The sequence below is a fragment of the Otolemur garnettii genome, unplaced genomic scaffold (genome assembly GCF_000181295.1).
Source record: "Otolemur garnettii isolate 467f Iridium unplaced genomic scaffold, OtoGar3 scaffold00011, whole genome shotgun sequence".
Lineage (NCBI taxonomy): Eukaryota > Metazoa > Chordata > Mammalia > Primates > Galagidae > Otolemur > Otolemur garnettii.
This window is the reverse complement of record NW_003852406.1, coordinates 33,892,308-33,903,615: the sequence shown is the minus strand read 5'-3', so window position 1 is coordinate 33,903,615 and position 11,308 is coordinate 33,892,308. Positions and strand designations below refer to the sequence as shown.

At 51.1% G+C, this 11,308-nt stretch overlaps 1 protein-coding gene across 1 annotated transcript; it reads left to right on the top strand.

The window, feature by feature from the left end:
• Positions 1-2,155: 2,155 nt before the first annotated feature.
• Positions 2,156-6,509, top strand: MEX3B (mex-3 RNA binding family member B). The gene is made up of 2 exons (XM_003784589.3): positions 2,156-2,876; positions 3,697-6,509. The coding sequence occupies exons 1-2, from the start codon at positions 2,591-2,593 to the stop codon at positions 5,142-5,144; spliced, it is 1,734 nt and encodes a 577-aa protein (XP_003784637.1). The 5' UTR covers positions 2,156-2,590; the 3' UTR covers positions 5,145-6,509.
• The last annotated feature ends 4,799 nt before the right edge of the window (positions 6,510-11,308 follow it).

The following is an 11,308-nucleotide window of genomic DNA, read 5'->3' as shown; positions in this document are numbered from 1 at the left end:
GAGAGGCCAGAAATTAGCTCGTGTTAGCCACTTTCCCAGTGAGTTTTCCATCTTTCTGTTTACAGGCCCTGGGAGAGGATAGGAGGCTGGGCCCCATCTGTGGCCCTCTTCAGTCAGGACCCTTTCTGTATTCAGACCCCTCTACCGTGGCAAGAATCTTCATTTTCAAATCAGTCTGGATTTCCAAGTTCATTAACTGGGTCTCCCCCTCAAAAAAAAAAAAAAAAGAAAAAAATACAGGAAAATCCATGTTGGTGCACCAAGTGGTGGCTTTCAAGGAGGATTCAGCCCCATCCTCCCACCTGCCTCTTCCCCATGGCAGGTTCCTTTGTAAGAAAAACATACACCAGGCTCAGCGAAGCTGACGCAAACATCCTGAGGAAATAACCACTGTAAGTGGCTTCTAAACCTCATTTCCCTAAGGAAATAATCAGCACCTCTTCTCCAGACAGCTCCAGGTGAGCCGGCGGAGAAGGGATCACCTTTGTGTTATCGAAAGTGGAGGCGTTAGCTGTACTGTCTTCTGATTACTAAGTACGCCGGATCCATTGTCACGTTTAATTTTCAGAACAACCTATGCGATAGGTAGGGCAGGTATCATTTCCCCCATTTTACGGTTGAAAAACCGAGGCCCAAGGCGCTCGCTCACTCCTCCCCGGGTCACGTGGGGAGCACTTATGAGCGCCTTTGCCTACGAAACACGGGATCACCCCGCTGCACCGCGAGGTCTCCTAGAAAGCCCGTCGGCAGCTGCGGCCACATGGCCTCATTGTCTTCAACTAGCGTCCCGCTGCGTGGACTTTGGCCGACAACGCGAACAGCGGCCCGAACGCCCTGCTGAACGGCCGTACAAGGGGTGCGGTCAGCCAGCAGGCTCTCCAAACAAAGGAGGGGAGCGCGCGGGGCCCGAAGGAGCGTTCGCTCCGGTGCCCGGTGGAGGGGGATGCGCGCGGAGGGGGCAGCGTGCACCCTCCGGCCCTCAAAGCCTCCTTTCTTCTCTGCCAGGCTCGGAGGCCGTTCCTGGGCTATCCGGGAGGGGGCGCAGCTCGCCTTCCCTGGCGACCGGTCCCGTCGCACCCTCCCTCCGCCGCCACCCCCACCCCGAGAAGCGCACAAAGAACCGTCAGGAAGCTAGCGAACACCTCCTGTAGGGGCGGGGCCACAGGCGGGGACCGAGCGCGCACCGCAGCGCCCGTCTTAAGGGGACCGCACGCGCCTCACCCTTACTGCGCATGCCCAGCCGTGGGGCGGGCCAGGGGAGCAGCAGGCGCGCACGCCCGCGCTGCCCCTGGCGCTAAGGCCTGCGTCCCCGCGGTCGCAGCGCGGAGCTCCTGCGCGTGTCAGAGCCCGCAGGGTCTCGGCCCGCGCACTGAGCTTGGGCAGGACCCTAGTGCCTGGCATTCCAGAGGTCCCTGGCTGCAGGGCGGGCCGGGCTGTCGCTGAAGCTGGCTTTTGGCTTTCTGATCCTCAGTTTCAGGGCTGCTTCGGCGAAGTGCTGCCCGAGGGGACAGAAATGCAGGCGCGGGCGCGCGCGTGGCTGTGTGGGCGGGCGTATGCCTTTGTGTCTCGTGCGCTGCCGCGCAGGTGGGCGCCCGCTCCGGTAGTCACTCTGCTCGTCAGTCCCAAGATCTTGAGTCTCATTTACCATGTTCAAGGGCTCAGCCGCCCTTTTGGACAGACAACAGACCCTTCTCCTAGTGATATCTTTGGCTACACAGATGGTTTAGTTGGAGCCACTAACGGGACTTTCTAAGGACCGCTTTTTCAGAGCCGGCCACCCAGCATCATACTTTTTTTTTCTCAGTTTGGCAAGGGAGGAGACTTGGGGACAGTGATTGTCCTCGGTTGATAGGTACATACAAGTGTCCGGAGCTTGCCAGCCCCGCATTAGACAACAAAGAGGGGCGTTAGCGGCGGCGGGGGAGGGGCGCGGCCGGGAGGAGGACGGGGCGGGCTGCGGTGAGCGCGGGGGTGGGGGGGGTGACGCTCGCTCTCGTCTCGCTCAACCCGCGGCCTCTGCCCGCCCCCGGCCTGGCGCGCGCCAATCGCCTCCCCCAGCGATAGTGTCAGTAGCATTGTAGTGTCAGCTCCCGCCGGTGACGTTGCTCCTCCCTAGTCCCCCTCCCGAGCTGTCTGGCTGCAGAGGCTCAGTCAAGAGGCGGGGAGGAGAGGAGGAAAAAGCGCTGAGTGAGGGCGGGCGGGAGGGAGGGAGGGAGGGAGTAGAGGAGCGGGGAGGGGCTCCTTAAAGAAACGCTGCTGTCGCTCGCCTGCTCGCTTTTCGCTCGGCATTGTGGCCAGCCAGCCGGGCACTCGGGGGGCACGCGCGGCCTCCGCTCGAGCTCTGCCCCCACCCCACCCGCCAGCAGATCTGGGGTGGGGACCCAGGCGGGGGCTCCTGCCTGCAGCCACTGCCCAGTGAGGACCGCAAGGAGCGACCTACTCCTCCGGGCACTGAGAAAGGAGCAACGGAGCCCTCTGCAGCCGGCCAGCCTCCCCGCCCCTGACCACCCGCTTCCCGGCTGCCTTTGTGGCCGCAGCTTCTCTCCCCCGAGCCGAGGGCCAGCGGGGGCGCGGCGCGCACGGCCAAGCGATGCCCAGCTCGCTGTTTGCAGACCTGGAGCGCAACGGCAGCGGCGGCGGCGGGGGAGGAGGCGGCGGGGGAGGCGGCAGTGGCGGCGGCGGCAGCAGCGGTGGAGAGACCCTGGATGACCAAAGAGCCCTGCAGCTCGCACTCGATCAGCTCTCCCTGCTGGGGCTGGACAGTGACGAGGGCGCCTCTCTGTACGATAGCGAGCCGCGGAAGAAGAGCGTGAACATGACCGAGTGCGTGCCAGTGCCGAGTTCCGAGCATGTTGCCGAGATCGTGGGGCGGCAAGGTGGGTTCGGTAGGGATGGGGAGCTGGGAGGCGTTGTAGGGTCTAGGGCCACCGCCTCGTGGGGAAGGCGTGTGCGGGTTCGGGAACTGCGGCGCGGAGAGCCTTGGGGAGGGAGGAAGAGCCGCGCGATGGGCCGGGACCCGAGACAAAGAAAGTGCAGGCAAGCTGTCTCCCAGAGCCGCGCTGCTGCTAGGGCGGGATGCACTTTCTCCTGCTAAAATCACTGCCTTCTTCCTTAGCGCCCCCAGCCTAGCCCTCCCGCAGAAAAGATAATTTAAATATAAGATGCTTGGGGGAGGGGACCTTTGATCAGTCCTGAAGGAGGGGGAAGGAGGTGGAGTGAGCATCGGATGGGAGGAGGATTCTGGATTTCTGCAAAGCGGAATGGAGCCCAGAGGAGGAACAATGGGTCCCGGGACTCACCTCCCCCCCCCCTCCGCCCTAGTCCAACTGTTCGGAGGAATCGCGGCCGCGTCTGCCTTCCCCGAACCCCTTCGCTGTGTTTTCAAGGCGGACGGCGCGCCCAGCTGGATCCCAGTGGCATCTCCCCAGTTGACTTTTCTGAGATTCTTGGGTTTGGCTAGGGAAGACTACAGGGAGGGCTGAGCAGCCAATGGGCTGTTCCTCGAGCGCCTAGCGAGTGGAACCTTCTACCCAGTCGGTGGTGCTGCCCCGGGTCAGTGAGGGACACGCCCCCTTTCCGCCCATCTCCAGTCGGGCTGTCTTGGGCGCGGGCTGTCCCCGATCTCCGCGGTTAACCCAGGATAATGGGCGTGTCTGTCTCTCTCTCCCATTCCCTCCCCTGCACTTCGGCTCCCAGGTTGTAAAATCAAAGCGCTGCGGGCGAAGACCAACACTTATATCAAGACCCCGGTTCGCGGGGAGGAGCCAGTCTTTGTTGTGACGGGCAGGAAGGAGGATGTGGCCATGGCTCGGAGGGAGATCATCTCCGCTGCCGAGCACTTCTCCATGATCCGTGCCTCCCGGAATAAGAACACCGCCCTTAACGGCGCGGTGCCCGGGCCGCCCAACCTGCCGGGGCAGACCACCATTCAAGTGCGGGTGCCCTACCGCGTGGTGGGGCTCGTCGTGGGGCCCAAGGGAGCCACGATCAAGCGCATTCAGCAGCAGACGCACACGTACATCGTGACGCCCAGCCGGGACAAGGAACCGGTGTTCGAGGTTACCGGCATGCCGGAGAACGTGGATCGGGCTCGCGAGGAGATCGAGGCGCACATTGCTTTACGTACCGGCGGCATTATTGAGCTCACAGACGAGAACGACTTTCACGCCAACGGCACCGATGTGGGCTTTGATCTGCATCACGGGTCCGGCGGGTCCGGCCCAGGCAGCCTCTGGAGCAAGCCCACTCCCAGCATCACTCCCACCCCGGGCCGCAAGCCCTTCTCCAGCTACCGCAACGACAGCTCCAGCTCGCTTGGCAGCGCTTCCACGGACTCCTACTTCGGTGGTGGGACCGGCGGCAGTGCGGCCGCCACCCCGCGTCTAGCGGACTACAGCCCTCCTAGCCCTGCGCTCAGCTTCGCGCACAACGGGAACAACAACAACGGCAATGGGTACACCTACACGACGGGAGAAGCCTCAGTGCCATCCCCCGACGGCTGCTCCGAGCTACAGCCCACTTTCGACCCAGCTCCTGCCCCCCCACCCGGGGCACCGCTTCTCTGGGCCCAGTTCGAGCGGTCTCCGGGAGGCGGACCTGCAGCTCCGGTGTCCTCTTCCTGCTCTTCTTCTGCTTCTTCGTCTGCTTCGTCCTCCTCCGTTGTCTTTCCCGGAGGTGGCGCCAGTGCGCCCTCCAACACCAACCTGGGGCTGCTGGTGCACCGCAGGCTACTTCCGGGCACCAGCTGCCCGCGCTTGTCCCCGCCCTTGCACATGGCCCCGGGGGCTAGCGAGCACCACTTGGCTCGCCGGGTGCGCAGCGACCCAGGTGGAGGAGGCCTGGCCTACGCCGCCTATGCTAACGGGCTGGGGGCACAGCTGCCGGGCTTGCAACCGTCGGACACGTCGGGCTCCTCCTCGTCGTCCAGCTCCTCCTCCAGCTCTTCCTCCTCTTCCTCCGGGCTGCGTCGGAAGGGCAGCCGCGACTGCTCTGTGTGCTTCGAAAGCGAAGTGATCGCTGCGTTGGTGCCCTGCGGCCACAATCTCTTCTGCATGGAGTGTGCCAACCGAATCTGCGAGAAGAGCGAGCCCGAGTGCCCGGTCTGCCATGCCGCGGTCACTCAGGCTATCCGCATCTTTTCCTGAAGGCAGTGCGCCTTTGCGCGCACAGTGAGGGGAAGGGGTACCACCCCTCCCTCCAGCCTCGCTCCCCAGCGCCTGCCGCCTCCCTGGTGCCCCACCTTCTCTCCCCCACTCCCGCTCTGACATCCAAGAGGAGCTTGGGAAGCTGTAGTATCCACTCATTTTTGAATTTTAATTTTTAAACAAAGGAACTTGCCAGGATATCTGCAACAAGAGGACTGTAGCCTGGGAAACCTCTGAACCACCTGAAATGCATGCTCTATAAATAATAGGAACGGCAACATTCTAGTAATGATAGTTTTTACACTGTACTTAATAGGAAGCTTCCAAAAGAAGAAAACCCCACAAGTTTTCCATTTTCTTAAAGTAGGAAAAAAGTGAACAATAATTATGATGAAGATGATAATAATAGTGCTATGGGATGTGTGGAGTGTTTAGTGTGTCCCTTTGTGGGTGGGTTCCTACGATGCTCATTCTAGACCACAGTGGATCCTTTTTGAATGTTTGTGGAAGGGCCAGGAGTTCCTGAGAAACCAGGATACTGCAGCTTTATTAAAGTTAAAGAAACTGTAACATATCTCTTATATATTAAAAACGTTTAAAAGTTTTAAAGAGAAATTGCATTAATACAGATTGAAGTATTTTATTCTTTTTTGACTTGAAAAATTATATTTCATATTGCAAAGATGTTTACAAGTATTTTAATTTAAGTTCAGTGAACTTTTTTGTAGCTGGGTTAAATCTTTTTATTTTAGTATGGCCTTATGGCAAAGAACACTGTATTATTTTAATAATCACACAATTGTGACGGAATTACAAACCATAAAATGTGTAATGTTTTGAACAGTATTCTGTTGGGATGGAGATTTTATAGGTTCAGACAAATCTTCTAGATCTGCTTCACCCAGCATATTTTCTATTCAGTGATATAAAGCATATTTTATTCTATATTATTACAAAAAACGGAAATGTATAAACATGTCAAAAGGACTGTTGATGCTTTCTAACATTTGTATAAATAGAATTCAGTGCAAGTTACAAAACTTCTGTTGCACCACTATAGTTTTAGTATTTCTATTTTAATACATTTGTTTACCACTTGTTTATGTATATGTAGGTGATGTTACTTGAGCTTAAATGTACTTTACTGAGCAAAGTTTAAAAAACAAAGTATATTTTATTTTATAATAAAGGGCCTTTAACCTCATGGTCAAATACTAATATTATATTTGCTGAGACAAGATTTGAAATTGTATCAAGAGTTTTATTTTTCTGACATTTAAAGTTCTACATAATAAAGGTAAAACTTAAGTAATGGTGCTACTTCATTTTTTAAGTATTTCTATATAAATAAAATATTGAAGAAAATCTATCTTGTGTGGTGACACTTTTGTAAAGCCTCTAGAAATCATTTTTAAATGCCGAGTTAAAATATGTAATTCCCAGGCATGTTATGTGGGTATTTTATCAATAGAATGAACTTTAAGAATACAGAGTTGTGTTTGTCTGGGTAACAGTATTTTTATTATTTTTGTGCAAGTGTCTATTACAGTAGGCATGGTGCCTAGGGCCTGTGATATTTTTAGGGCTTCGGGAAAATTATAAGGATAAAAAGGAAATTAAAACATTCAAAGGAAATGTTAATTTTTAGCCTCATGAAAACTCAGTCAATTTTGCCTGAGACATTAAGAAAATGAAATACTGAAGTATTTAAAGTTACATCCAAAATAAAATATAATGTGAATATTGTTACTGAGGAAGGGGCCCACAAAGGTAAAAGTGCCTTCCTAATGGCTCAGGAAAGTCATAATTCCACCCAGGATGGGCCCCTAATAGTATAGTGGGTCTGACGTGTGAGCCTGGTCTGTGGCATGGAGACGCTGGTCTGTGCCCTGTAGTGAGTTTCTAGTGAGAGAGAGTCAGGAAGAATGAAGAAGGGATGACAGTTTTTGCTTGCAGAGGACCTTGCTGGATTTGAGCACTGGTCTTAATAGGCTTCTGCTCCTGGGGCAGGCTAATTGGTGCTGACAGGCTGCAACTGTTTGTTGTTGTCTGAAGGAGGTTTTTGTTTGCTTTTGGCAGGCTACACCTGCTCCCTGGCTGTGGGGCTTTGTCAAGGAAAGGGGCCATGTGCTTTCACTTGACCTGAACTCTGCCTTCTAGAGAGTGTTTAGGAATGACCAGACCAGACCATGCCACTGAATTTCCAGCAAACTTCCTGGCTGAGCTGCCTTTAGAGAACAGTATTTGACCAGAATGTGGCAGGTGTTCATTTTAATCTTAGCAGGTAAATTCAAAGAGTGACCATCTTGGTGGTCTCTCTTTTCCCTTCTGTGTTTTTATTTGGTAATTTAGTCCCTGTCTACGTAAGCCCTGTTGTGTTTGGTTTAAATGACTCTGTGTATAGGCAGTAGGCAGGCCTCTGGGTGGGAGGAGAAAAAGGAGTGGCCCTGCCTGGAAAATTTCTGGCATCATCTTCAACTCTGGAAAGTTCCCAGGCAGTGTTTACCCCCTTTGCTTCTCCCTCAAGGACGGGAGGTTAGCTGAGGCCTGGCAAGGAAAGATATTACCAAGTCCAAGTCCCCCTTTCCTTCAGCTGTCTGGAAATGCCTAGAACAGAACCAAGATTCGTTTTACACTTTCTTTGCAACTTTTCTGCTTTAACAGAATGATTACAGATGATGCAAGGAAACCCATCTCAGAGGTGCTTATACATTCTTATAAGATTTTATTGTGGTCCACGTGCTGCTTTGGAAAATGAAAAAAGATCAGATTTTAAGGCTGCCAACATACCTTTGGATGGCCTATATTTCTCCACAGTGAGAGGTTTTCTTTGTTGATATGAAGTTTTGGGATATATAATATTATTAACATTAGGCTTCTTAAGAGGAGAAACTGCTCTCTAACATGGGTTTCCCCTGCTAAACCTAGGCCCCTGTCACCAGCAGGGAACGTGAGCACATGCTGGTGATATCACATATTAGATGGCATAAGCTTTGGGTCTAAGTTAAGCCTTTTGTCCCGTACCTTAGGTTTCCCAAGGACTACTGTGGATGTGCCTGCTGATTAGGGAGGTGACAGTCCTCCAGCTAGAAGGAGAACAGGTGCTACATTCATGCCTTCCAGCTTCTTGCAACTTCTTTTTGTACTTCTCTACCTCTCTGTAACCTCTTTCTGAAACAACAAAATACCAGCTAGCAGATGCTTCTTCTAATTATTGTTCCATGTTTTCTTCCTTTATGTAGAACAGTGGTTCTCAGTATGGTGACTTTTCCACCCTTCCCTGCCCAGCCATTTGACAATCTCTGGTGAAATTTTAGGTTATGATAAAAATGGGTAGTGGTCCTGGCATCTAGTGCATAAGGCCAGGGGTGCTGCTGGACCTATCATAGTGAATTACCTGGTTCAGGGTTGAGAAACCCTGATGTGGGCAAAGTAAATGTATCTTCTCTGCTCTTCATTCATTGCCTTGAAATTGGTGGCATTATACTGACATTTAAGTGCCACTGCTCCTTAGTGGTGTCTGGGATTGTCCATTATCTAGTATAGGTCTAGTTATATCAGAAACACTGTGGGGCAAGTTGAGGCTGATATCTGAGCACAGGAGGTCACAACCAAGGACTCTCTATTCACCAGAGTAGTAGATTGCACTCAATTCATAATAATAATGTATACACAGACTGTTCAATAGACTTGCATTTCCATTCTCTCCTGGGATCTTTTCCACAACCACAAGGCAGGCAGCCCTGATATTTTATTGTCCCTATTTGCAGTGAAACAAGCACTACTTGGAACACAACCCCAGCCCCAGGCTCGGACCCTGGTTTTCTAACTTTGGTTAGCGCTCTTTCCCTCCTGTCCAGTTCCCTGAGCCAAAATTTATAGAGCAGCACTCACAATTCCCCAGATGGGTCTGTGCCTACAGCCTTCTACCTTCTCCTATTTCGCGAGTCCCTCTTATCCTACCAAAATTGGCTCTTGGGAAAAGCTGTGGTATATTCAATGAATTTCAGTCGGTAAGTGATGCAGAGCTTTTATCTCTTTAAGTCTAACCTCTTTAAGAAATATGAACAAATATGTCCCCTCTCAGAGTGGTTTGGAACCTGCTGGCTGATGCACTGGCTGATAGTTGTCCTGAAAGGTTTATGGGGCAAGGTAACTTGGGAAGAGCTGGATACACTCATTCACTGTTACCTTCAGGGGGTCATTTCCTCCCTAGCTATGGAATAAGGGCCTTCCTAACACTGGACCCTGCATCCCTTTGCCTGCTTTCCTTCTCTAGCCTAGTCAAAGTCTGATCTGGTCCCTCAGTGATGCTTAAAGTGCTAATGGTTCTCTTCCCTCACTGTTAAGACCAACCTGCTTTCCGGAAGGTTGAGTGAAGGAGAATTAGACATAACTCACATTGGCCTAGTATATGTCAGCACCTATTTCCATAGTTTAGCAAGCTCCTCCACTGTGCTAAGGGGTTTCCATTAGTCTAACTCAATGAGGTAGGTAGGAGTAAACCCATTTAAAAGATAAGAAAACTGAGGTAGAGACAAGAGAAATGATTTACTTATGGCCACAGTAAGCATCATATTTAGGCTTCCAAACTTGGGCCTATCCAAACCCAGCACTGATATTTTTACTGCTCCATTAAAAATGGATTTTATATCTTCATTCATTCTTTATGAGGTTTTTGTTTCTAGTCCTTTTCTTAAACATTGTTATTGTTATTAAATTTTAAGCCTTTTTAATTTTGTGAAGGCAAAAAGTGGAAACCTAATAAACACATGTATATGTAAAAATAAAATGGATTTTATAGGAGGCATTTCTTGAAAAAGTGAATACTCATTTGTCACAAAATAGTCAACCCTAAGAAGGATGTTCCTTTTTTAGAGATGAGTGGAACTGATTTGAAAAGTGGAGTTGGACCCAGTTGCTGTGATGTTCCCAGGACACATGAGGAGGGACGGCAACTTGAAGTCCACCCCCTCTGTGACATCAACTCCAGGGCCTTGTCACCTCTTGACTGCCTAGAGACCAATTCAACAATAAACATTAGGTCAATTCTTTAATATATCCTTCTTAGGTAGACAAAAGAAAAATTACCATATGATGAGAATGAAATGAAAGAGAATTTCTCTTTGGAGAAAAGCTCCACCCAGCACTCTGGGAGGCTGAGGCAGGTACATTGCTTGAGATCAGGAGTTGGAGACCAGCCTGAGCAAGACTGAGACCTGGTCTCTATTAAAATAGAAACATTAGCCGGGTGTTGTGGTGGGCACCTGTGGTCCCAGCTACTTGGGAGACTGAGGCAAGAGTATTGCTCAAGTCCAGGAGTTTGAGGTTGCTATGAGCTATGATACTACAGCACTCCACACAAGGCAACAGTCTAAGACTTTGTCTTAAAAAAAAAAAACAAAAAAAACCTCCAGGGAGCAGTGCCTGTGGCTTAAGGAGTAGGGCATTGGCCCCATATACCAGGGGTATTGGGTTCAAGCCCGGCCCCGGCCAAAAAAAAAAAAAAAAAAATCCAGGCTTGGCACCTGTAGCCCAGTGGTTATGGTGCTGGTTACGGTGCCAGCCATATGCACAGAGGCTGGTGGGTTCGAGCCCGGCCTGGGCCAGCTAAACAACAATGATAATTGCAACCAGAAAATAGCCAGGCATTGTGGGTGGTGCCTGTAGTCCCAGGTATCTGGGAGGCTGAGGCAAGAGAATTGCTTAAGCCCAAGAGTTGGAGGTTGCTGTGAGCTGGTGACGCCATGGCACTCTACCCAGGGCGACATAGTGAGACTCTGTCTCAAAAAACAAACAAACAAACAAAAAAACAAAACCCAAAACTCCATAAAAATATCACATGAACTAATTTGCCCAGTGACTAAAAAAAGCCAAAACCTTGACTTGACTGACAAGTGAAATGTATTCAATTATTTGGTCTCCAGAATTCCAACCTATTTGCTTGACTGATTTTTTTTCTCTCTCCAGTTGACTTCATTTTCTGGAGCATTTATTAGAATTGTAGAATCTGGGCATGATCTACAAGCCTGCCCAGCCTAAGTCTTTTTCAGGGCTGGTCACAACTATAGCACATGTTTTCATGGAAGGTGTGGGTGAAACCAATGGGAAGTTGTGACTCAGTTTACTCCTCTGTGGAAAAGGAGATGGTGGCCTTACTTTTG